The sequence below is a fragment of the Colias philodice genome, chromosome 9 (genome assembly GCF_061535455.1).
Source record: "Colias philodice isolate Cphi_HAF_F1 chromosome 9, ilColPhil1 Martin Lab GWU primary, whole genome shotgun sequence".
In the NCBI taxonomy this organism is placed as follows: Eukaryota; Metazoa; Arthropoda; class Insecta; order Lepidoptera; family Pieridae; genus Colias; species Colias philodice.
Window position 1 is genome coordinate 7,499,566 of NC_143094.1, and position 27,989 is coordinate 7,527,554.

General features: G+C 33.6%; 3 protein-coding genes across 5 annotated transcripts in view; 2 read left to right on the forward strand and 1 right to left on the reverse strand.

Moving 5' to 3' along the window:
* The window catches only part of Cpr (Cytochrome P450 reductase), a 33,748-nt gene extending 17,833 nt beyond the window's left edge, over window positions 1–15,915 (forward strand). Inside the window, exons 4-12 of the mRNA XM_089698605.1 lie at window positions 8,133–8,257; window positions 8,334–8,528; window positions 8,738–8,865; window positions 9,022–9,263; window positions 10,175–10,372; window positions 12,442–12,605; window positions 14,412–14,586; window positions 14,821–14,978; window positions 15,383–15,915. Coding sequence (XP_089554731.1) covers window positions 8,133–8,257; window positions 8,334–8,528; window positions 8,738–8,865; window positions 9,022–9,263; window positions 10,175–10,372; window positions 12,442–12,605; window positions 14,412–14,586; window positions 14,821–14,978; window positions 15,383–15,527 — 1,530 coding nt within the window. The 3' untranslated portion in view covers window positions 15,528–15,915. The remainder of the gene's footprint in view (window positions 1–8,132; window positions 8,258–8,333; window positions 8,529–8,737; window positions 8,866–9,021; window positions 9,264–10,174; window positions 10,373–12,441; window positions 12,606–14,411; window positions 14,587–14,820; window positions 14,979–15,382) is intronic.
* The window catches only part of PIG-P (phosphatidylinositol glycan anchor biosynthesis class P), a 271,287-nt gene extending 248,887 nt beyond the window's left edge, over window positions 1–22,400 (forward strand). Inside the window, exon 4 of the mRNA XM_089698679.1 lies at window positions 22,381–22,400. The gene's annotated coding sequence lies outside the window, so the exon portion shown is untranslated. The remainder of the gene's footprint in view (window positions 1–22,380) is intronic.
* LOC149485934 (A-kinase anchor protein 1, mitochondrial-like) lies at window positions 18,299–27,563 on the reverse strand. 3 transcript variants are annotated; one of them, XM_089698612.1, is made up of 8 exons: window positions 27,387–27,563; window positions 25,620–26,485; window positions 25,290–25,530; window positions 25,047–25,186; window positions 24,760–24,931; window positions 22,671–22,889; window positions 21,099–21,232; window positions 18,299–20,480 (listed from the first exon to the last, which is right to left on the reverse strand). In XM_089698612.1, exons 2-8 carry the CDS (start codon window positions 26,457–26,459, stop codon window positions 20,409–20,411), a joined length of 1,818 nt encoding a protein of 605 aa, XP_089554738.1. In that variant the 5' UTR covers window positions 26,460–26,485; window positions 27,387–27,563; the 3' UTR covers window positions 18,299–20,408. The 3 variants fall into 3 exon arrangements, with proteins under 3 accessions (XP_089554738.1, XP_089554736.1, XP_089554737.1); XM_089698610.1 differs by having other exon boundaries at window positions 24,760–24,937; XM_089698611.1 differs by lacking the exon at window positions 27,387–27,563 and adding an exon at window positions 26,882–27,308 and having other exon boundaries at window positions 24,760–24,937.
* Window positions 27,564–27,989: the final 426 nt, after the last annotated feature.

Below are 27,989 nucleotides of genomic sequence, written 5' to 3' on the forward strand. Positions count from 1 at the left end.
CTTATATACCGAAAGCCTCGGGACTACATAACGTGACTTATCTTCTTATTCTTATACTTATATAAAAATGAATCGCAAAATGTGTTGGTAAGCGCATAACTCGAGAACGGCTGAACCGATTTCGATAATTCTTTTTATATTCCTTGAAGTACGAGGATGGTTTTTATGTAGAGAAAACGTAAGTACCACGAGCGAAGCCGGGGCGGACCGCTAGTTTATAATAATAGTGTTTGTGCACAACACTAGGCAGTCAACAGCTATATGAACGTCAGATAGGAAAAGAGCCAAATTTATCCAGTCAGTAACAAAGGATTTTAACTATAGTTACTTTATTCTAATTCAACCAACTGCTACTAGCTACTCCGTATGTCTTTTGGATAGACGGAGGCAAATAGGATTTTTATTCCAACTATATCATTTGATATTTTGAAAATGTACTCCACATTTTCATACCGTCAGAGTCATTTTGCAGATTATAGTGGTGCAGCACTGAACACTGTCTATTAGGTGGCTGATGCTGCTGACCGGGCCTTCAGTTCCGCTTTCCAGAATACCTTCACCCTTCTAGGTGTTACTACTACTGAAATAGCGGTACTCTATCGCGTCGTTCAGGTCTCTATCTGACATAATGGCAAGAGAGATTATAAGCTTAACTATGCATTATTATGTTAAGGAATATGGTGGGTTTTGAATACTATCGTCGTCTGAAAGTATCTCCTTTCGATTAACTGCATTAAGGATGCAGATCTGATCCCATCTTTGTTCCGTAGGAATGCTACGACAGTCTAAACGTTACACTGAACAAAGAAAATTGCCCTGAATATAGTCGGTTGTTCCAACATCCGTAATATGGCTAGCCTAAGGTTAGTTATCCCTTGATTGTGACTGCTACCAATGGAGGCATTGCTCTTGTGTTGTCCACAGTTGTGCGAGTGCAAAAATGAAGAACTGAGCTCGTGGGGAGCTATGTCGAATGAATCTGTGTTAAGATTATGACAGTATAGGACAGTTAGCTGTGGATGCGAAGACAGGACATTACTTTATTCATCCGTAAACACGCGAGGCAGCCACGGACAGCGATATAGCAAGAACTAAACTAGCAAAGTTTAGTTCGCTTACCAGACTTTGTCATGTTTTAAATGCAGTATATCCTCTGAATAGCATTGCATTTATGACTATTGATAAACTTAATTCACCCGTAAACACGAGAAGCAGGCACGGATAGCGATATAGCAAGAACTAAACCAGCAAAGTTTAGTTCGATTACCAGACTTATATTTTAAAAGCCGTATAGCCTGTACATTTCATTTATTGCCCCCCCCCCCCCTCAAAGCAAAGAAATGAGAAGTCATTTGGCAGAGCTTTCTCGTTAAGGGTAGGGGTTCCAAGTAATATCTAATAATAAGAGGCTTTTGTTTGGAAAGATTGACTTTCCGTTATTTATCCTCTATCCTATGTAACTCAACAGTCAGTATTCTCAGCATTCGTTGAGTACTTAAACGTTTTACGTTAATAGTTGTATATAACTTTATTATACAATATAATAATCCTGGTGGGATGACAAAAAACTTGTCTAACAAACGATTATCCTAATCCCTCAGCGATTTATTGTTTGAGCCCCGAAGAAAAATCTCATGGGTGCAATAATGAGGTCAAATGGGTTGAAAAACGAGTCAAATAAATTGCCTACAAGACCGGGCAACTAAAATAGGCCTATGAGAGGTCAACTATACGTAATCAATCGTCATTTGTTACATTCAATCGCTTTGCGATTAAAAAATCTCTTCCGATGTTTGTATATGAAAATTGGTCGGCTAGTGCCATTTAATTACGATACCAAACATACCGTTGACACAAGGCTTGGTGACAATCCTCGAAACCACCGCCACAAATCATCTGCGAGATGATATTTGATCCGACTCGCCTTCCTTTGTTGTGATTAGGCTTTGCATTGGTAAATACAATTTGTTCAATTCCAATTTCCATAATTGGTAAACCAATGGTGGTTTCCTGATTCCTGAAGCGTAAACTTTTAGGATACGAAGTATCAATTTCATGCGCCCATTATTTGACGTATCTAACCTTTATTGTATTTATTAGGTCATTTACTATACTGCCCACTGTGAAGTAGATTTCAAAACCTTTTTCTACCTACCTTAGAAGAGTGAAGATCCGATACGGTCATATCCAAAACTTCTTTCGTGGGTCCTCGTTGACAAAAGCAAATATCTATGATCATTTTAATGATCAATCCTTTGTATATTTGCACCAATCGCCATTAAAGCCCCGCGAGGGCTGATATATATTTGCACCATTTCCCCGTGGGGACGGTTGTTATCAAAGCCCCGCGAAGGCTGATATATATTTGCACCATGTCTCCGTGAGGTACTGTTGTAATCAAAGCCCCGCGAGGGCTGATATATATTTGCACCATTTCTCCATGAGGGACGGTTGTAATCAAAGCCCCGCGAGGGCTGATATATATTCGCACCATCTTTTCCGTGAGGGACGATTGTAATCAAAGCCCCGCGAGGGCCGATATATATTTGCACCATTTCCCTGCGAGCGACAGCTGCGCGAGGGATGTTTGTAACTAGAAATAAGTAGGGCCTGCCAAAAAATGCTTAAGAGACACCCTGCGAGGGTGAATTTGACCTGGCTAACCCCTGCGAGGAGTAGTGGCCACATTTATGTATTCTGCTTCGAGCAAGAATACACCTTAGTGCTAATATAAAAATAGCAGTAAATAATCATTTAAATAATATAGCAATTAACAAGGTCCTTTAACTTATTTTCCAATGTTAGCGACATTTAATAAATTCATAATTCAAATCAATTCACTAAATTTTAAAATGAACTTCGATTCATATTTATTTTTGTTCATGCAATCGATGTAACATTTAGTTGCTTTATATCCGTTAACATTCCTTACGAACGCAACCATACCGTCGTAGGACGTTATAATATTTAATTGCACAAAATAATCTCCACTCACCCGCAATTTTTTACTTTTTGTCAAGGTGTACAAGTTTATAATATTATTCTAAAACGTTAGAAGTGAATTGTAAATCCTTTGAAATAAGTGTATCTAAATCTAATTAATTATATTAAGATATCTCGATAATTATTATACGATAACCCTTTCAGCACAAGTTCAGTAAACCAAAGAATTTAATTGTAAAATTTTTGGTACTTACTCGTTTTAACAAAAAAGTTGCATCATTTGAACATAGGAAACGTAATTTTCAATCAAATTAGCCGTGTGTAATATGTCTATTTTCACATAAAAACGGATCAGAATAATACTCATAAAAGGACACGTATAGACTACGGATAGTTTTGAATGTGTGGAACATTCATGGTACGTATCTACTATACATGAGCGAATTCCATCATTATTCAGTTGAGCGGTAACTCCCGTACGATTTATAAAATAATATCACAACGTGTTCTGACATGTCGTGACTTCTTGGAGCTGACTCATCTCGTTCGATAATTTTTAGTAATAAACTATGATAGGAATTCCGAACCGTTCCTAGCGATAACGACAATGTAATAAAGTCGTAGCAATGGATTGTATGCCTGTAAAGCTTTGAGTTGGCTCATATCCATACTAAGTATTAATTGTAATTTTTCCACGAAAAATTCACTTGTACCCTTGTAATAAAAACACATTATTAAAAATGAAATAAAATATTAAAAATATCTATATACAAGAGAGGGTATTTGATATATCTAGTAATATCAAATAATCACAAAAGTAATATTAACGATTCGAGTAAAGCCGAACGGTAACACCGTTAAAATAGCTTTACTCACAGTATTAAAAATTCAAATATTAATTAGTACATATTGCATAATGAAATATTTCAAAAGAAAAGTTACTATTTCAAGTAAAATGTAACGGTTGTATCGTTAATTTTAAATATCTTTATTCATGCTATTAAGTATTTAAGCATATTGAAAAATAAACTATTGCTGAAGGATTCATTAAAAACCTCAGCATTTTAAATAAAGTCCAACGATTATACCGTTGACTTTAAAGATTTTTACTCATTTTTAAGTAAAATATTATTAGAATAGATGTAAAAATAACTCACTGTACCGATCCGACGGGATACACTTTTTAACACTTTTAGCACTTGCTTTAAGCAATACTTAATACTTAATAGCACCAAGGTTGTAGTCTTGTAGACAACCTTCTCGCGGCGGAAGCTAGACGCCAATGAAGAAGATCAAGCGCCTGCACATTATCGTGCGCCGGCCGCGCCACCTGGTGGGAGGTGTGCCGTGTGCGAGAGAGATAGCATATATACAACGAGAAAGAGAGGGAAAATAGGCGGAAAAAGCTAGGTACCTTCTCAATAAGTAAGCTTCAAATTACGGTCAAGTGTTTAATTTAAATTTTAATTACTACCTAGTAATTATTGTATCTTGTACTTTTCTCAGACGAAACACACAAGGTAATCTATTGTATTTGTAACTGTATACTTATAATATTCTGTGGATATTTCATAATATTACTTATAGCAATCGTTGGATTGCGCAAGGGTTATTATATTATTATTCAATTGACGTAGCAACGTTGAGGGGCTAAGACTGGAAAAGGGGACTGCTGCAGTGCCGACTAGAATAGCGCTATTTTTATTGTATAACTAGCGGTCCGCCCCGGCTTCGCTCGTGGTATATATTTACGCCTTCTCTCCATAAGAGCCATCCTCGTACTTGAAGGAATATAATAAATAAAGAATTATCGAAATCGGTCCACCCGTTCACGCGTGATGCCGTGACCAAGGAAAACGGGTTACATTTTTATATGTATACATATATAGATATTACTAAGCCTTACCCGCTTACATACATAGTACTAGAACTTACATAGTATTAGTATACATAGTACACTACTAGCTTTTCGCCTGGGGCTCCCGGCGTGTTCTAAGTAGATATTAAATTCTCATGGGAATGAGGTGTTTGACCGCAGTTTGTCACATAATTTGAAAAGTAGCCAATACCACTTTCTACCTCTAGCCTCCAGATATAAATTCATACAATTAAATGACTTCATTGCAATGTGAAAGAAAGATAAACAAATAAACTCAGGCTTTTAAATTTTAATATAAGTAAGGCCAAGCGCGCACCACGATTTTAATTTTTGCGACACGATTTCAAAATCGCGTTGTAGAAAATCGCAGAGAGTACGGTGCGCGCACAGCGATAATTTAATAGTGATCATTACTCACTTCATCATTGATTTCGTACAAGTTGCTTGTCTTTATTTACTACTTCGGAGGATAAGAAAAAAAAAAGAAAATTCGTCAATATTGGACTCATCCTTTTACAGCAGATAGAATTATCAATGGTTTCTTTTATCAGAAATACAATGAACTTCGGATGTATCCCAAAAAATTCTTTGGCTATTATAGAATGAAAATTCCGCCAAAAGGCCGCCCATTGTGCTTTTTTATTATTTTTTATTATTGTAACCTTTATGTACTTAGTTATATTTTGTTTCTTGCACAATAAAGTGTTAAATAAATAAATTCAAACTTTTGACAGATTACTGAGTTTATGTTTACCAAACAGTACCTACCTATACAACTACGATGTTTACTGTTGGACAGACGAAACACAAGTGAAGTGCGGGCCGGGCCCGAGTGTGCGATTTTATTATCGCAGTGCGCGCGGTACCATACAATTTCATATTCTGCATTTGATTTTCGCGACAATCGCGTCGCGAGCAGTCGCAGCAAAATGTGACAAATCACAATTTTAAAATCGCTGTGATTATTTAATCGCATGTGCGCGCATTGTCATAGTAACTCATACGTTGTATTTCTGCGATAAAATAATCACGCTGCAAAAAGTCGTGGTGAGCGCTAGCTCTAAGGATAAAAATTATTTAAGGTACATTTTTTTTAAATATAGTTATTAGTTACCTACTCACTTATTAATTACTAGCTTTCCACCCGCAGCTTCGCCCGCGCAGTCGAAAAGAAAAACCCGCATAGTTCTCGTGGGATTTCCGGGATAAAACCTATTCCATTTCCCGGGGTAAAAAGTAGCCTATGTCCTTTATCGGGTATCAAAATATCTCTATACCAAATTTCATGCAAATTGGTTCAGTAGATAAGGCGTGATTGAGTAACAGACAGACAGACAGAGTTACTTTCGCATTAACAATATTATAGTATGGATTAATCATTAAAATACCTGTTAAAATTATATTACGTATTTATCCTATCGTATTAAGTAAAATATACATATGTACATATAATATATTACTTATAAATGGGGAAATACGCAAGCAAAATGTACTTGTACTATAATTTATTACTTATGTACTATTACTTAGCATATTTACTTATTTAGTAGATGTATTTAAGGTCAACTTGGTCGTCCTGTCTATTTTTTTTCTGTACATAGGTACTTATTTTTATTGCCATGCCCACTTAAATAATAATAAGTAGCTAATTATGTACCTACCTTTGAAATATGAGTATTTATTTACGTATTTGGTAGAAAAAAAAACAATAAACAACTTCAACCAAATTAAAAAAAATCCCTTTAAAAAGTTTTAGGTAGGTATATCATTATTAAAATTTCTGGTCGGGTATATCATACATAGTATTATTTTATTATAATACATACATAAGTAAAATTTAAATATGATCGCAGGTCCAAAGTCTAGATTATGTAACCTGTAAAAATAATATCTATCTTTTGCGATTAAGGGTGCACTCACACACATCAGTCACCGTCAAGTCACCGATGACTGATCGGTGACGGTTCGTGTACGTATCCACAAACACCAGTCACCGTCATGTTGTCCGTCAGTCACGTCGCCGGTTTGACTGAATCATTGAACACATACATCAGGTTAGTCAGTGATTAGACGTGTGTCACGCTAGAGAACATGTAGCAATTGACGGTAGCACGACGCTGACTGAACTGAGACGTGACGGCACCGGGTGAGTGGGGATAAAAGTATGATACATGTATGGAAAGATTATTTGACGTGCCTGACCGGTGACGTCACTGATAGATTTCGTGCCGGCGACTGTCGTGTGGGAACAGAGTCATACTAGAACTATTGATACATATTTTTTTTTAATCCTGTCCGGTGACGTGCCGTGACGGTGACTGATGTGTGTGAGTGCACCCTAAGTGTACAGTTTATCAGCTCAATTTTTATTCGTAACATCGAATACTGTATACATTTTTACTTGCAAGTCAAACTTGCAAATAAAATTAACTGCCTTAGTTTTCAATTACAACAATATGTATATTATTAGTTGTCGATTAAGTGAATAATACTGAACTCGTACGAGTTTATCATATTACGATACACCAAGGATACACCAAACTACATAATATGGATATATGGATATATGTAGGTACATATAGGAACAAAAATCACAAGCATGTTACGTAAACTAAAAATATTTTATGCTCCTAATACCATAGTACATACCAGTTGCAGTATTACCTATAGTAAATTACACAATTAGTTTTCCTCGTGCAAGCGTGTTTTAAGATTCATGCTTACGTTTTTACGTCCACGTCATCCAGTGGAATTCAACAGGATTTCAAAGATCAATGTTATCCAAAGTGTGACGCATTTTATATTAATTAGTAAACCAGTTTCTCAATCATTCTGTTTCATATCGTTCACTAATGACAGAACCTCTATGGAAATATAGCTCTGCTGTCAGTTTGACAGCTGTCAATTGTCATAATATAATAGAAGTGTCAAATAAAGCGAATAGGTTACAGCGCGATTTAGTTTATATTTTGTTATATAAATTAAAGATAATTATATAACGATATATTGTTTATAAGTGTAATTTTTGCTACAAAATACTAATAGTTAGCCATGTAAGGAGCGACATTTTAGTTACACATAAAAAATGTTCGCATCTATTGCAAACATTTCTATGCAGGTTATTAAAAACAAACCTAGCTATTTAGCGAAATTAATCAACAGAAAATATATATTTCCACCTAAACTGAAGCACATGGTATGATGCCCATATTGGTAACTGAGTGGTAATTGAGTGTTTAAGTAATTTACAATTCAAATTAGGTATGTGCCTCAAATAAGTTATTCTACTTAACGAATTATACAATTTTAGGTGTTTGGACTTGGCAATAAAACATACGAGCATTACAATGCTGTTGCAATTTACATAGACAAACGTCTTGAAGAATTGGGTGCTACAAGAGTATATGAGCTGGGGCTAGGTGATGACGATGCAAAGTAAGTGGTGTTTAAATGTTGATTCTACTGATCAAATAATTAGTATTCGTTTCAATTAATTATGTGTAAATTTTAGTATTGAAGATGACTTTATTACCTGGAAAGATAAGTTCTGGCCTGCTGTTTGTGAAAAGTTTAACATTGAAAGTACTGGCGAAGAAGAATTATTAAGACAATTCCGTCTGGTAACTCATGGCCCTGGTGAAATAGCAACCAATGAAATATTTACTGGTGAAATTTCTAGACTACATTCATTACAAGTTCAAAGGCCGTAAGTAATTATAATTTATCTACAAAATAAAAATGTTAATAAATAAATAATTTATGAATGTATAATGTAATAAAACAAAACAATGCTTTCTTTTGTAATTTATTAATTCAATAAAAACACCTGAAGCTATTATTTATGTTTTGAAAACATAAATTCTTACATTACACACTTATGTAAGTATTGAAATAATTATGGTTCTTATTTTTTAGGCCCTATGATGCTAAGAATCCATTCCTTGCTCAAATTAAGGTTAATAGAGAATTGCACAAAGGTGGAGACCGATCATGTCTTCATGTCGAACTGGATATTTCAGATTCTAAAATGCGATATGAAGCAGGTTTGTAAATGTTTAAATTCCTTCCAATGTACATGACCTAATGTTCGCTTTATATAAGTATGACTAGCTGTTGTTATCATATCTCAAATATATTTAGACTATAATATGTAGCTAAATTGTTTAGTACAAAATTTTCATCTTTTTTTATATTCACAGGTGATCATGTGGCTGTGTATCCAATTAATGATGAAAACTTAGTGAATAAATTAGGAGAATTGACTGGTGCAGATCTAGATGAGGTCTTCTCACTTATAAATACTGACCAAGAGAGCACCAAAAAGAATCCATTCCCGTGCCCAACGTCATACCGTACAGCACTCTCTCACTATTTAGAAATAACTGCATTACCGCGCACGCACATCCTACGTGAACTTGTAGAATACTGCACAAGTGAAGAGGTAAGTCTTTTACTTTGTAATTTACATGTGAACATTCGGTTTTATATTTATTGAAGTGAAACTTCTTTATCGGGGTTGGAAAAAAATTTAGTGTAACATTTTTTCGTTACGCGTGACATTTTTCCGTTACGCGCCTCTCTTCTCTTCATCTTTTTCTTATCCCTACCACGCGTGATTCGACGTATTTCTGTAAAGTTGCATATAGTAAATTATTTTTTGAAAAATAAGGTCATAAAGAAGTTTCACTTCTTACGTACTATGTACACTAGTACACGCACATATTTTTTATTTATTTGCTTGTATGTGAATATATCGTGAAGAATTATGGCACATTTATGTATAATAACATTATTTTGTTATTATAAGGATCCCTAGGCAAATTTTATAATTGAATTACTTTCAATATAATTTCTGTGGGTAGCTTTCTGGATTAGACGCAAAAAGTTATTGTCTCAAAAATTCTCATTTGATGTACCAGGTTATTTGATGATTACCAATTATAATTTATTACTGTTTCTTGTATTGTTAAATGCATCAAATTAATATTATTAAAAACAATAAGTAATAAAAACCAATATTGAAAATATTTCATAAGATTAGTGTATTCTGTTTTTTCTGTACAAATTATATAATGACCAATAAGAAAGCTACAGCTGTTGTTAGTTGTAGCTAACACTACTATAGACTAATAAAAATAATAAGTTTAGCGCCACGATAATTCACGGAAATTACCTTCATTGTAAACAATTATAAAAATAGCTCAGGGATTAAGTCTATAATTATATGTAAATTCAAGCGGAAAATTAAATGAACATTTATTTGAGCACTTTCCTTAACACTATATTATTTTAAATGCAATCGATACTTGGCTTTCCCTATAACTTGATATAATGACATCATTATTTGTTTAGGATAAGAAGAAACTACTTCTCATGGCAACAAACTCCCAAGAAGGCAAAGCATTGTACCAATCATTTGTAGTAGACAGCTGTAGGAACATCGTACACATTTTGGAGGATATTAAGTCGTGTAAACCACCACTGGACCATATTTGTGAACTGTTACCTCGTCTCCAGCCAAGATACTATTCTATTTCATCAAGTCCTAAAGTAAGTATCATGGTATATTTAACGAACGACCTTTAAGTGGAATAGTGATTTGCTAAATGGTTTTTAGATATATATTTAATTTCCTTGTTTTCGTTGATAAGAAATACGATCAATCAGCGCTTACGCAAAACATTCAATGTGTTACTGTGAGTGACAGACGAAAATGTTTTTTGTTAAGTCATGCTTTATTGGCATGATTGTTGTAAACAAAGCCTTAGATCTTCTGCAGGCATATAATCACGCTTAAATTATATTATCTTTGTTGTTCGTATAATTTTTGGTTGTTAAATAGTACACTGTTTTATTTTTTGTACACATAAATAATTATTGTTTGCTTCTTTTCAAATGTGATGAATTGTTGAAATATTGTGTACATCCCCTTTTTAAGTCTATAACTGTGTCATGCAAAACAGATGAACAGATTTTGTTCGTCAATGTTTGACATAGTGAATATACATCTCAACTTTTAACCGTGGTGGAAAATTTTGTTGTCCTACTCATTGGCTAAGTTAAAATATCCGCAATATGCTCGTTGGTTTATAAAACCATTATAATAGAGTATCATTTTTGAAAAGCGGTGTTTAACTGCTAGATGCTCTTATACATATGTATTTATTTGTAAATTATTTAATTAAGGATGTATGCTAGTCGATATGACGTCGGTCGTATCTAAACTCGGTATGTAAGTTCGTAGAACATTGTCTCTAAACTGAGAGGATGTATGTACAGTGCGACACAAAAGAGATGAAAATAAATGAGGGCGCCACCGTCGCTCATATAGCAACACTGATACTGCGACGCAAGCGATCTTGATACTATAGAATAAAAATCCAAAAATCTATATAATTTAATCTAAAATAAATACCGCGATTTAAACCGTTATAATTGTTTCATTGTAGCAATAGTGTAATTTAAGACAAAAATACATTAGTATTTTAATTGACCTACCTAGGTCAAATTTTACTTAAATGTATTTGGAATTAGTTATTTTATAAAAATCGGTCAAGTGTTTAGACTGCAGAGGCGCACATAGAATCAAACATACAAACAAACAAGCATACATGCAGCTCAAACACATTACCCTCTTTCTGGGTCCGTCGGGTAGAAAAAAACAAGGCGATTTGAAAACCACATATTTTTATTTTTTTTGTAGATAAATTTTGTACATTAATATAATTCATCAAAATCTAAATATTCTACTCCTTCAAAGGACTGATCATCACTCTGTTTCGAAGTACTGGCAAGAGGGTACGGAGCATCTTCAGTATCTGTAAATATGATACAGTAAATATGTTTTTTTTTCTTATGGTTTGATTGATTAATAGATAGATAGCTGTATGAAAACAGTTATCACTATACTATGTAGTAAAATCTAAACTAGGTACTTTATTTGAGGCTGGTTGGATTGGATATAACTTCTTGACTCAAATTGTGCTGGTCGCACTATAAAAACTAGTTTTTGTTTACATACAAATAACCTCAAATTAAATTGCGAAAACGTAATAATCGCCATACATACATACATTAAACACTCGTTACTAATGGAATATTCTATTTTACGTAGTACTGAGCAAAAATAAATGGAATCTCACCGGTATATTCAGCTGTACGTTTGTAAACGTTTTCCAAATCAGTCAATAAATTTCCAGCTTGAAATTCGGACAAACACCGAATAAAAACTTTATACACCACATCACGGACACCGCTACGTTTAACCTTTTTCATGATGTCTCCTTTTTTATTTAAATTTCTTGTTCTAAATAACAATTTTATCTCAATAATTCTCCACTTCACGAAAAACACAACAAATTTTTATTCAACTTGACAGCTACATTGCCAATTCAGGGTTGCCAGGTAATGAAAAACGAATTAGTTCCAAAATAATTAATTTCATCTCTTTTATGTCGTACTATAAGTCGGTATAACGTAGTTTCGATACATGAGGATGTATGTAACTCGATATAATATTGTACCTAAACTAAGAGTCTGGTTGTTAACGAGTTGTAAGTCGTTATGTCGTATGCTACCTAAACTAAGAGGCTGGTTGTAAGTCGTTATGTGGTATGCAGCTGTACCCGGAGACGGTGCACGTGACTGCGGTGGTGGTGCAGTACAAGACGTCGACGGGGCGCGTGAACAAGGGCGTAGCGACCACGTGGCTGGCGGAGCACAAGCCCGAGCCCGGCAAGCCCCTGCCACGAGTGCCCGTGTACATCAGGAAGTCGCAGTTCAGGTAATTATACATATAACTAGCTTTCCGCCCGCGGCTTCGCCCGCTTTGTCTAAACCCTAATAAATTATATACTAAAAACTTCCTCTTGAATCACTCTATCTATTACAAAAACCGCATCAAAATCCGTTGCGTAGTTTTAAAGATTTAAGCATACATAGGGACATAGGGACAGAAAAAGCGACTTTGTTTTATACTATGTAGTGATATCAGTCCAATTCAGGGCGTAAACTATCTGGAAATAAGGGTCATAAATCATAATGCGGCCCCAAGTGTCCGTAAGTGTACTTAGTGCAATGGATTATAGTTTTGCGTACACTGATTACGTAGTTATTTAAACATCAAAGCGACGTCAAACATTTTGTATTAATATTTTCCTTAAACTCGATGTTCATGTCTAGCTTCGTGCAGTTCTCTCTGTGAAAACATAAACGCAAGCGCGCGTGCGGGTGGCAAAAAGGGGGGTTTTAAGGCACACAGAGAGATTTAAGAATTCATCTACTTAATACAAAAAAAAATGCGTCATTTTTACTTAATCAAGATATGTACATATATGCAAAACTTTATAGTTTTAAGTACACCGAGGGTGCGATACCCTGTATATAACGTTTTAGTGGCTGATCTGCATTAACGTGTTGTTCCTATTATAGATACAATAATTAAATAAAAACTGTTTGTATTCTAATGTCGTTATTTGTCGTCATCACGATGTTTACGATCACTTATTGGAGCTGTGGTGATGTTAAAAAATAATTGTCAAACTTAATTTATAGATTTGCCTATACCTAACCTAAATAACAAATTTATACATTTGATTCAACTTATACAGTATAACTATTTATTATCTATACTAATATTATAAAGCTGAAGAGTTTGTTTGTTTGTTTGTTTGTTTGAACGCACTAATCTCGGGAACAACTGGTCCGATTTGAAAAATTCTTTCGGTGTTAGATAGCCCATTTATCGAGGAAGGTTATATATTTCATCACGCTACGGGCAACAGGAGTGGAGCCACGGGGGTGAAACCGCGCGGAGCAGCTATATGTATAATATATAAAACAATGACCACCTAAAATTAAATGTTATCTTTAACCTTCCATATTACATTACGGGCGCCCTTGAGTTGTACATTATTTAAATACCAATATAAAGATATATGTGATAAAAAGCTTATATAACCGATTACTTTGATTAGTTATACACAATGTGTTCCTACAATAAGCGTGAAAAGTCATATATGTAACTTTGTTTTGTCGACGGATGAATAATATGTACTTATAAATGGGAAATGATAAAGTATACAAGTTGCACAATTAATGACTAGAGTAGGTACCTACTCTTATATCAAAGATAGTATGATAAAAATCTCTTGCTATAGGTACATAAATATAAATTCTATAAGTCATTTTCACGTGATAAAATATACTTATAATATTTGGTTTTCCTTGAATAATTAATATCGAATACAGATTTGTTCTGTGATAATGATAACATTCATTAATTGTTCTGTTATCAAAACATGAGTAATTATTGAATAATTTCTAACGCTCAACAATTTGATATTCTATCAACCTGTACATACAAAGATAAAATAGAACTTTGGCCTTTAAGTTCATTTATTCTGAAGATTGCACAGGATTACGCAATTTAACCTTCGCGTAAATTTCCGTGTTTGACCGCTGGTTGTTCGACACAATGTAAAACAGAGTTTATTTTGTAATGTGTACATTTGTATGCGAGCAATATTTAGACTTATAAATGTAAAGAATAAAGTGAATAATGAGAGTTATATTTATTGTTTGTGTGCAGGTTACCATTGCAAACTCAAACCCCAATATTGATGGTCGGTCCCGGCACGGGGCTGGCTCCATTCCGAGGTTTCCTCCAAGAGCGCGCTTTCGCTCGTCAAAACGGCAAAGAGGTTGGAGACACCATACTTTACTTTGGCTGCAGGCATCGGGATCACGACTACATATACCAAGAGGTACATAATTGACATATAAAATGTTGGATTACAGTTTACACTACCATATAAGACATTAATAAAATAAAATACACAATTCATACTTAAATAATTAATATCTTACATTATTTTAATCGAACGATGCGATAAATATTGAAGGTTCGTAAGTTTCATGTTTTAATTTACATATAATTGACACCAAAAAGTATTGTTTAATTAAACGTAATCAGATTTAAATAACACTTAAAATTACAGGAATTGGAGGAGTACCAAAAGAACGGTGACGTCACACTCAATGTAGCGTTCTCGAGAGACCAGGCCGAGAAGATATACGTCACTCACCTCCTGGAGAAGGACCTGGACCAGATCTGGGATGTGCTTGGAAAGAGAAACGGACATTTCTATATTTGCGGGTATTTATAATTATTTTTAAACAATACAAATGGTTTTTGAGGAGTGTATAAAAATAAACTGATTTATGTTAATGTATTTTTTGTACTGTAATATTTAAGTTTTCAAATTTATACTTAAAATTACGAAGCAAGGGCCACAAGTCAATATTATCAATGCAAAAAAAAAAAACGATTGACCTAGGATCCACAATACGGTAGCATTTTATCATTGACGATAACAAAATAATGTATTCACTAGACCATTTATTAAACGCGTTATTTACATTCAAATACGTGACGTAAAATTTTTGTCAAATCATGATTACGTTGGCATTTTTTACAGTGATAAGTGCACGACAACAACGGACGCATACGAGTATGTCATATTTAAAAGGTGTAATATTCAAAAATGTTTTTATTTTCAGTGACGCCAAAAATATGGCTGTAGACGTCCGTAACATTGTGTTAAGGGCTGTGAGAGAGAAGGGAGGTCGCACGGAGGACGAAGCGGCGCAATTCCTCAAGAAACTCGAGTCTATGAAGAAATATTCTGCTGACGTATGGAGTTAAAACTTCATATTCTGATTAATAATAATCTAGCCTAATTTTTAGCTTTGAAATGTTTATGTTCAACGAGTGTAGTTACATGAAATATCTGTGACAGTATGGTACCTACGTGAGCGCGTTATGGCGTAGTTACATTCGATAAATTTAGTTATTATTTAAAATATTTATGTTATAACACTGATTCAAAATCGACTAAAAGTTTATTCATTCGTTGGTATATATATAATTTTCTGGGAATAACCAGGGTTAAAGTATATGAAGTAATATTAAATTTCTTTGTACAATTATTTATATTTGAAAACTAACTCGGTATTCAGTATACATAAGATTTTTGTATTGAACTTTAAAGTTATGTGCAAGAGGTGTTGTTGAATGTCATTATTCAAAAACTCATTAAGCTGGGTATCGACTTCGCGCTCCTGGCGCGCGCGCCATGATTGACCGCGCCGAGAGTGCGTTCCGCGGAGCGCGTTCCAAATAATTGAAGTATATCAACTAAGCGCACCTGGCGCGCGTGGCAACTGTTCCAGTGTTTGACCGTTCATCATGGAAGCTAATCGTGTACGAGCAGCAGCAGCATTTTTTTCTTTAACTCCGGCACAGGGACTACCATTTCACTACTGATTTCTCTCCAAGCATCTTCTCTAAGCGATTTATTATGATACGAAGAAATTTTACTGTTCTACAAAACTTCTTTCGTACCATATAGCTGAATAAACGGCAAAAAATTAAATAAATAAAAAAATCTAAATTACGGCAACTTTGGTTATCCATAATTATTACTCGGAGCGCAACAAACACAAAAAATACCACAAACTCGTCTCCATTGGCGCGCGCGCCACGTTTGATGCGCGGTAAAAAACCGACACCCGACGGAACGGACCGCTCCGTGTTCGACCGCTCCAACGAACATTTTGGCACGCGTTCCAAACTGGTATCCATTTCACGCGGCTGGAGCGCGCGCCAATGTTCGTTCTCTTGGAGCGCGAAGTCGATACTCACCTTTAATGTTTACGACGAACCCAAATAACGTTACAAAAGACGGCGCAGTTCAAAGAACTTTGTGATGCAAATCATAATACATAGTCGACTGATTTATTATTTCTATTTTTATACATACTGCTAAGGACCACATTTTTTTTATTTAAAACAAGATTAGAATATTGCGTTTATTGTGTTGAAATTGTATTGTTATTGAGTGTAAAGTTTGAGTCGTTAGCACGTTTTATATAAGTGGACTGGGCAATAGTATGTAAGATAATAAGGTTATAATATTTTTATAATAATGTTATTTGAATAAATCTTTCATATTAATAGTATCTTTTATTTTTTCTATCTAATCAAATTCCTTTTTCCTTTTTAAAGCCTTGAGTATATGAAAAACAAAGAAACAAAGCATTTATTTTATTATTATCAGACCTTGTGATAAATCACGGAGAATAACGATTGTTTTTACGCTAATTCCTTATCATACTTTTTCAATTAAAATAAAATAATAGGAGTTTGAATTTCAAGTGCTTCTAATTTATAAACAAATTAAAAACAGTAGCAACTTGCCTATACCTACTTTGATATACAATTACGCTGTTGGGCGTGGGTGAAGTCATCTTGTCCCGCACTGAGAGATACCAGAAGACCAGATCGAACCGGCTACTTCTACGCCAAATATTCACAAACTTTGCGCGTGATCGGTGATCTTCTTTGTTGAATTGCTTGAAGTTACGGTTTGCTAATTAATAATATGAATGACAAATTTTCGATCTTGAAAGGATAGGGATATTCATACTGTGTATAATCATCAATCATTATTTTGTTTCTTAGACATTCTGTTTTATCTTGCCAAATATAGCAGAGTTGAAGATAATGTGCAGATAAATAGAAAAACTTTCAAATTTCTATGTGCCTTAGTTTCGAACTACATATATTGAAAGGTCCTATCCACAGCCACTTTACATTGAATTTTCATACATTTTTACAGGAAGAATGAAACAATGAATGAATTATGACTTTGGATATTGATAGAAACCTTGGATAAATGAGCAGAGCGGCAAGGTTACTTGTTTATTTTTTTTCATGAACATATTTCTATTTTTAATTCTTAAATATAGAGGAACTGTTTTTTTTTGTCTACAAACATCAGTGATAATTCGTGATATTATTAATTTGCTACTTTGCATTAACTATCCTAAGTTGTTAAATTAAACCCAACGGTTTAGAATAGTAATTTGACAGAACTAATAAGAATGTCCATCATTAATTATATCTAAAAAAACTATATGTAAAGATTGAGTGTTAAAATAATGGGTGGGTTGTTGCATGAGGTCAATTGATGATACTAACCAAAGATAAAAATATGTAAAAAAATTACTGTTCTATATTTTGTACCATGTATGGACCAATTTTTAACTTAAAAAACTACTAACAATATTTCAAAATTTCACAATCACCACATGTATGTAATGGCAAAATAATTTTTAAAATTCACAATGATCGATATTATAATTGCCATTTACTTCCTACTATTCTAAACGTTCTTGAGGATGAATATTTAATATTATTACATTAAAAAATAGCTGAAGCCCAGCGCGGAGGCTACAAATTATTAGTCAGTATGTAGTCATTTATAATATATTGCATACACTGTAAGAGAACCAACATTGAAATCATCACTTTTTGTAAATGATAATAAATTTATCCAAAATCATATTAGTTTTTAACAGTGCCTTCAGATAGGATAGGAAAGGTATATATGTAGTAAATAAATAGACAAAAGGTAATTTTTAAAACGATAATTTATTGATTTAACCGCAAATATATTAGTTTATATACACAAAGGACGTCAACAAAATGCAAACAGATAGCCAGCTACGCGCATCAACCGATTCACACTCCAACGTCTGCTAATAATTAGTGTTCTCTGGAAGTGGAATAAAGTCGATCTTTTATTAAGACGCATTATCATAGTTTGTCGATACATAATATCTAATAAGTATTATCCGACATTATAACTACTAATGTGTCACCTAAGTTAACAATAGGTATTTTAAACTACTCAAGACGCATACGAAAATCAAATCACTAAAACAAACACCTATTTATCAACACAAATACTGAATTAATATTAAGAACACAAATATCAAATTGCTTTAAATCGTAACTACATACTTAAATTTTCTATTATGTACATTTTTAAATCTAGTCAGGACATCATGCTCATTATAAATTCCAAGATTTATCATCAAATCTTCTAAAAAAACGCACACATCGTTACGGACGTATTCTATGAACATATACTTGTAATATTTATTTGAAATATAAGTTTCTTTTGAAATGAAATCGAAAAATAAATGAAACAATGTTACAGTAATATAGAAATATGTGAGATGACAATTTTAAATCACTATGAGTAAACTAAATGACACTGAAGAAGAGATTATATTGTAAACATAAAAGAATATGATCATAATCACACAAAGCAACCACACAACGTTATATTGTACTCTCTTAATTTACACGTGTATGTATTCTACAACAATTTATACAATTTACATAGTTATTTAAGCATACACAACTGTAAAAAATATTTCTATCTTACGCCCAATTAACTCACAGCAAAATATTACAAATATCTTCTAAAATGAACAATGATAACACCATTTATGTTCTACGTAATATAACTTGCATGGTTAACTTTAACTTGGTAATACATTAATGTTTTTGTTCTAGAAACATCGGAAGATAAATTATTACACTGTAAGGCACGACTTACAAGGCAAAAAGCGCCTACTGTATTTATACATAACTAGGGATTTTATTGGAAAATATGCAATTCCTATGCATTGGAAGATTTACGATTTTTGGATCATATACTAAAATTAATGACATACCAACAGCTAAAATCATTGCATGAACTTGTAGATCAATTTATTTTATTTACATATTATTACCAAATTCAATCTACAGATGATCCACATTTAGAAAAATTGCATGTTTTCTAATAAAAACACATGGTCACTATACTGTGACGTAATTTATGTATCTTTAACACTTACTAGTAACTAGTTATTGCATTGGTATTAGAGCTTCGAGTAAACTATTGCGTTTTAGTACAGAATAGAAGAATTAAAAAGTAAAATGCAGAAGGCAGTGCTATTATACGCATTATAATGAGCATCCTGACCAACTCTAAGTATAGGTACTCTACTAAATATTTTAAATATAGGTTGTATTAAAATGAATCTTATGCAAGCGCCAAATAATTAAAATTCTTAACAACTACGCAGCAATTTGTATCTTGTTAAAAATTGTAGGTTATCCGTAAGCGTAACGTATATCGTAATGTGTTAAAGTTGTGGGAGCTTCAGTAAAGAAATGTCAAAGTAACATTCATATTTATGGTAAGGTATTGGATAACACTATCCATGGTGATACTTTAACATGTTGTACCAAACAAGTCAACGCATAAAACGTAAAGGGAGATGTAATATAATATAATGTTTATTTCAAACATGAGTGAAAACCACTGAATGTAACGTTAAATTTCTTTAATAACTATGAGTCAGTACAGCGAGGAACGTCAGGAGACTTAAGTACGTCACCGGTAATACAAGACAGCTTTTGTGTAGTCGTCAACGGACAGGGCGACAAGGCTCATTTGGCGCATGACTTCATTATTCATCATAAAAACATTTAACCACAGACTGACAACCAAGACCAGGGAACGAGTCAACTCTGCAATTTGTCAGTCACAACCGAGTTAGTTTGTCAACCAGTAGAAAGTGCACACAATGGAGTATCCATACGTCAAAGTCGTCTTGTCTCACAGTGTGGTGTGGAGAGTGAGCAAGAAATGCAATCTCGTATTACGAGTGACCGTGTGACCGCTCACGAGTCGGCCGGCACCTCCCACTCCGCCAGCCCGCGCTCCACCAGCTCGCGGTTCAGGAATATCACTTGCTGGAATTGTACAAAACACCTTCATATTTGCATTAAGGTTATTGACACATTGAAGCGCGTCACACACGGTGAATATACTATAATATTTTATGTTAAGATTCTCTACCCGGGTACTACAAAATTGCGGGTAATTTGTAACAGGATGGCGGTTCTACAGGGGTCTCAGTACGCAATGACAAAAAGAAAAATGATGGTCAGAACGCTGATACTGGATAGTGGATACCTTAAGATATTGTAATATTTTATATTAGAGAATCTTAACATAAAATATTATAGTATCTTCACCGTGTGTGACGCGCTTAATTCATTATTTTCAATGTATGTTGGAGTTTGAGCTATTATATTTTATCTGTAAAATTGTTTTTTTTTTTTTATTAAGTTCAATATTCGAATTATGGAGTTTGAACTACTTATATTTATTATAATAATTGGAATACAATTACAATTGTTACATTAAGAAACACATTAAATATTGTAACACAAGTATACTGAACATAATATGATTAACAATATTACAGTTGCGTACATTCAAAGCAAAATACAACTATTGTTATTATATTTAAAAAATAATTTCTCACCAATAAATCCAACATAATAAATGAAATATAGCATGATTACCTGTGGGTTAAGGGTTAGATATAAATGTACTAAGGGTAGTCCAGTCTCATCGTAGCCAGCGACCTGCGCGTGCAATAGTTGTCCCGCTGTCAAGCCAGCCATTATACGTAGAGCCTCGCTACTCCAGTCTGGCTCTAAATTTGAAAGAAATGACAACAAAAAAGTTTTTATTCAAGATGAAAAGAACTTATTGTTTTACAGATATTAGATTAACTATAAATTCTAAGTGGATATTTTATGTTGCGATTATTTACTAAATTTTGTAGAGGACAATTTCATTTTCGTAATATATGTACTACTAAATATATAGGACTAGCGGACCCGCCTGTCGTATTCCAGTCTTCACGGGAATAGACTGACATCAATGACGCGAAGATGCAAATTTTCGCAGAGTTAGAAAACTTAAACCACTTCAAAATAGTACATTCGGTGGAATTGGTGTTTTTGTTTTATAAAGCTTGTAAATGTTTATAAAGCATTCGAATGCTCTTAGAGCGGCCGTACACGGTCGGTCGTTGACTGCTACAAACCGCGCAGTTGACGGCTTGAAGCGGTCGCGACGGCTCGAGCAGTCCGTGTACGGCAGTGAATGAATGTCCATAGTTCGCAGCTTCAAGCCGTCGTCAGTCTCAACTGCTTGAAGCGGACCGTGTACGGCCGCCCTTATTTTTAAAGAATTGAAAAACATCGAATTCTGCCTCATGATCGTTTTTTTTTTCTTTTTTTTATAAGTATAATCGTTTTAAAACTTTGACGTAATCAACGGTTATTCAAATAGATAGCAGATAAATAATTAATTATAAAAATAATTAAAAATTCAAAACTTGTTTATTTGACCGACTTTTTCATGAACAACCAGTTAAAATGCCTGAAGGTTAATGAAATTTGCACAGTTGGTTTTCAGAAGCAAATTATAATAATATGAAAACACAAGCAAAATGGCAAAAGTTGCTTTTGTATTGCTGTTGTTTCATCATCATCATCATCATCAGCCTTTCGATGTCCACTGCTGGACGTAGGCCTCTCCTAATGCATGCCACTGAGCCCGGTCGTTGCTGTTGTTTATATTATGTTAAATATACAGGATGCCCCAAAAAGTATGGATATACTGAAGCCGGAAGGTAGAGAACGTAAAGTGATATCCGAATCACCCCCATGTATCTAACATATTATGTTACCATACTGAATTGGCCTATCTTTCAGCTTAGCACACAAAAAATCAAGCATTTTCAGCAATAATGCACGTCACTATAAATTAAAATCTCATCTTACTCGGCGATAGGTGAAAATTTAAAAAAAAAAACGTTCTAACTCCGAAATTACGAAAAATCGCATAACATGGATAGCCCTCTAGGTCTTCTACCTCCCAGCTTATAACTGTATATTTTAGCATTGTGGATGAAAAAATCTTTATATGCATAAATTGCTTTTGTAATAAATATAGATTACGTAATTACATCTGTTTATTTAGTACGATAAGAGCATTGTGGATTGTAAAAATGTCAGTGGCAATATTTTTGTAGTCAAATTCAACAAAATATATATAGACCTGTATCATACACGGATACTCACCATTATTGGCTGGTTTGACGAAAGCGAGTAGAGCTTCCGTGGCCTGGAAGGGCAGTGTCATGAAGTCGGAGCGGATCTGCTTCAGTTGGTCGTTGTCGACGGTGAGGTAGCCGCCGAAGTCCACGAGCTTCACGACTGATGTGTCGTTGTCTTCCGATGTGGAGATCACTTGGGCGCGATACCAGTTGTTCTCAGTGGGCGCCGCGCAAATTGAACCCTCTGGTACGCGAAATGGAACAATGTCAAAAAATAAAAATAAATCCTTGTAGGTTTCTATGTCTTGAATATTTGACATAAACAAGGTTAAAATACGGAAATTTTAAATCGACGGAAGAAAATTAAGTTTCGATTTTGGGTAGTTTTAAGTTATTAAAACAATTTAAAAACATTATAAATACATTTATTCTAATGCTTTGATAGTTGTAAGAAAAGGATTATTTTGATACACGTTAAAATACAAAAATAGTGAACATTAACTTAAAACAAATACATAGACAACAACAAGATTTACATGAATTAATGAAAAAAATATAATATGACGTAAATTCTGATATAATATGATATGACACTCAGAGGAAAAGAAAAAACTCTGTAAAAACCAGTAACATATCGTAAGCAATGAAATCCTGGTTATGAAGTTCACTTGTGCACATATTAATGTCACAAAGTGAAATTCATTTATTGTAATTGTTAAAAATAAGTACTCTTTGTAATATAACTGATCAAATTATTTTTGTCAATCGATATTTGATAACATTATCACAATACTATAAACTGATACTTACAATTTAGTTTAGCTAAAATGCTTAAATATTTTAGTTATCTGTAACTAGATATACCTATATTACCCGAAGAAAGGTGGGAATATTTATCCCATCTACCACAACAAATATTATTAATGTATTTATGTTATGATTGTATGTATTATTTAAATATTTTCATTCATAAAAGTTCAATTTGGCGACATTGGGCGACCGAATATGCCACGGCCACTGCTTGTCAATGTTTTAATTTGTATATTTTGATGGTCTCACAATTTTTAACGTAAACTTTATTTTTAACATGAAAAATTTATGAGACATATTTCAATAATAACGACCATACATGATACAATATTTAATATTATGGTCTATATAAAACTTATCATTAGTCATGCTTAAATATTAAAAACAGAAATAAAATCAAATTATTAGTCAGATCAAATGAAATGAAGAAATATTTTATAATCAGGGTTAAAAAAAGACTTAAAAATTGCTAAGTGGCTAGTTTTGGTACTTTAAATTTATTTTAAAATTCGACATTGGTCCCAGATTTCAAGTTCATAATGCAATGTATAATAATGAAGTGTTACCAAAGAATACATAACAATGGCGTGTTTATATTACGTAGTTACAACTTACGTATAATTATTGTTGCATACCTATTTAAAGGTTATCAAATGTTTTATGTTATTCATTAAATTAACTTTTTCCCATATTGACTAATGAAACATTGCGACTTCTGAATATGAACAATTATGTACATTTACAGAGTCATAACATCAATAGTTAGTTGCTTTTTTAAACCTACTAAAATATAAAAAAAACCTTTTTTTCATGAAAAAATAAATAAATAAATAATTGAAACTATGTACAAAATAAATGCGATTATTTCAAAAATAATATTTTTATGGGTCATTATATCTGTTTATAGTATTTGTGTTTGGTTTAATCTCGAAAAAGATTCGTGAATGACCTTGACCGGAATTCTAAAATTCGTACACAAACTATTGACACAAATAACAATATGTTTATCTTGCTAAACGTCTGCACAGCAACAAGACATTAGTCTCATTTAAATAAAAAATGTTGCCAATATTTTCAATTATAAATGAAAGAAAGCATCAAAACAAGTTTGTTTATACCAAGTACCTAAATACCTATTTTGTTTTTTTAGGTTTAAAGAAAGACGCAAAAAGTAACAAGTTTAATAATTCAATATACCGGAAATAACGTTATTAATGTTACATTTATCTTCATAAATGAGATCGAAAAACCGAGCGCGTTAATCAACGACGAAATGTCACAAAAGGCCATTTGATTGCGCGTACCTTTCACCGGGCGCGGCAGTGACGGCACATCCGGATTTTGGTATGTGGCGGCCATGAGGCGGTGTAGCGCGTGCAGCGAGGGGAAAGTCGGGTGGAGCGGCTGCTGCAGGAAGAAGTGGCCCGCGCTCACGAGGCACGTCATTATCGTGTCGTTGTTCACCGACTCCACTAGCTGCAACTGAACACATAAGCATACAACATTCATTAAACGTTCTGCACTTGCTTTGAGATACAAGTGAAATTGAAGGAAAATGCGTAAACTCTAGTTTAAACGGTGTGACACTCACTTGAAGGTATTCAGGCACTAAAGGCGCCAATCGTTGATATAACTCTGCACTAATTTCCTTTGTTGTAAAGTTGGGGAACCTTTTCTCAGGGAATTTCTCTTTTATCATTTCTAAAGCTGCCTCAATTTCACTTTGAGTTCCTAAAATATTTACATTATTTTATATTGTATTTAAACTTACCATTTAAGAATAGCAAAATCTCTTATGGGAATTAACATCATTTTTAATAAAGTTAATGTTTACCTTCAATTGCACAAATCTTTTGTTTTGACACCTCTGGATGTCTTCTAACATAAACAGTTGCACCAGTCTTAGCTTTGATGCATGATACAAATGAACCAGATTTGCCTATTAACAGACCAACCAGGGTCTGTGGTATTAAAAATTGATGTATTCTAAGGCCTGCCTCAGAGGCAACAATGTTCATATTTGTAGGTGGTGGACTTGCAGCCTCTGAACATCCTTTACCACTATCACTAGAACCCTAAAAGACACATATTTGATAAATCTTTTGTTTTGTATATAATATGTAATACAAAAAAATTAAAAGTATAGAATGTACATTTGACATACCTCACTATGGTCATCTGAGAAGTGACACATGGATGGACTAGCCATCATGGGATCAACAGGACTGTGGTTAGCTGAATCCCGTTCTGAAATTCTCCTAGCTTGTGAAGTTGAGTATCTATTTTGACCTTCCACAGGTTCTTCAATATTTCTAGATTCAACAGTCTCATTATTACTATCATTTATGTCCTCTGAAACATTTTCAGAGGAAGTATTTTCAGTCAGTTTACTTTGAGATGCAATAGCATCAACTTTTGTACTATCTGACTGTGTTTCTGCCTGTGATAAACTGTCATCAGGCGAATTGTCAACAGCAACAGCAATTCCACTTTCCTCATTTACTTTTGCAGAACGCATGTTGGCATTTGCATTCATGTTGCAAATCATTTCTGCTCTGAAAGATGAGTTTAAATCATACTCAGTTTTCTGTGAAACACAAGCATTTTCTTTGATTTTCACAGACTCCATATAATTATCTATACCTAAGGACATTTTCTTTTCCTTCTCTATAGATTTCTTTCTAATAATCTTTTCAATTTCCAAGTCCACCTCTTCGTCTGTCAATTCTATAGGAGATGATCTCTGTGAGCCACTACCGTTAGGAATGATGTCAATGGGTGCTGATTTAATAAGAGAACGATCAGCCTTTCCTAAGGGTGATGACTTTCTTAACTCTGCCTCAGCATTTAAAGCTTCAGCTAGTTCTTCTTGCAAACTTTTTATTCTTTCTCTTCCACCTGGGTCAGATTTTGCATATTCTCTCTTTTTCTTGAACCAAAAAATTCCTAACAAGACTGCTATTGAAGGTACTGACCACATGAGCAATTGACGAGAAGGTGCCATTGTAATAAGCCACTTTTACTAATGAACTACAACAAAGAAAATAATTTTTTAAATATATTTTGTATTTGTAGAGTACAACAAACAAAGAAAAATAAAAAATATATTTTGTCAAGCTAAAATAGAACAGCTTGATTTGATAACACCAAGATAAGAGAAGACAAGCTTGTATTACAAATTCAAAGAACAAAATTAATTGTATAAGCTTCTTTAGGAAATCTGTACAATAATCGGAATTATTTTATTTTTTCCTCATAGTACAGGAATAATTATGTTATACCCTAACATATATAGGTTAAATAGTTAAACATCATTTTTTCTTCAGAGATAACAACTGTAGTTTAAATTTAGGGTAGAGATAATATTAGATAAGGCAATGGAAACGGCGTGAATTATTTACAAATGAAAAAAAAAAACATACATACCTGAGCCATTTCAAAAATCATTATTTTATTATTATTAATTAAAAAAATAAATAAATACCGAATAGCACATGAGACGTTGTACCGGCGATACCATACGGTATTATCTAATTTGTACACAATTTTGGTTAAACTTTATTTAATTATCTAGTTTACACAAGAAACTATCATAAATAGCTTTATTTATTTATTGAAATCGCCGTTGACCATGTGCTTATGTTATTAGCTACGTTGACTACGTATACGTTGTCCGGTTTGGGTCACGAGCAATGTGGAAACCTTCACGGACAACACGTAAGCATTTGTACGAAATAAAAAATGAAAGGTTACGCAATTAATGGTATGTCAATATATAACAATACACTAACTCTTGATATACTGGGCTAAAAGCTAGTAGGATATATATTTGTTTTCAACTCATAGGGGGTATCGTCATCACGACCTACTAATAGATCAAACCCGTGATCCAAATCTGGAATGATGCCGGCAAATAAGAATGGTTACTTACTTTGGTATATAAGAACTGATGTTTCAAATTTCAAGAAAAGAAAAATAAAATCACTTCTAAAATTAGCCAATATATAAAGTTTACTTATGAATTTCGCTCAATAATAAAAATCCAACAATCCACGTGCTCACAATGTTTTCTACCGAAGCACAACAAAATTCAATATGGCGATTGCAAGATGGCAACATTTTTAATCTAAAGACTTCAACAGATAAAAAAATCATATGGGTTTATAGAAGAAAATATGAGAATCACAGATAAAATTAATTTTGACCTCCAGGTTAGCTTTTAATAGGGCCTCTAACGTATTCTAAAAATATAAAGTGTAATTATTTAGTGTAGTACTTTGTAATGCCACCCTAAAAGTATAAACAGACGTTCGAACTGGTGCGACCGGACCACCGTACTCGTGCGGTGCGATCGACTCGCCGCACGACCGCACCGCACCTAGGGTTGCCAGTATTTGATTTAAGGGTTAACAGCATCAAAACGAGTTTTAGTTATTTTTTACGGGAGATAATTAAAACAGCAATGTAAAATAGAGAAAATTTATTTTTGGCATTATATTTGCTGTTGGAAGAAACAGCTTTTAATAGCTCTTCA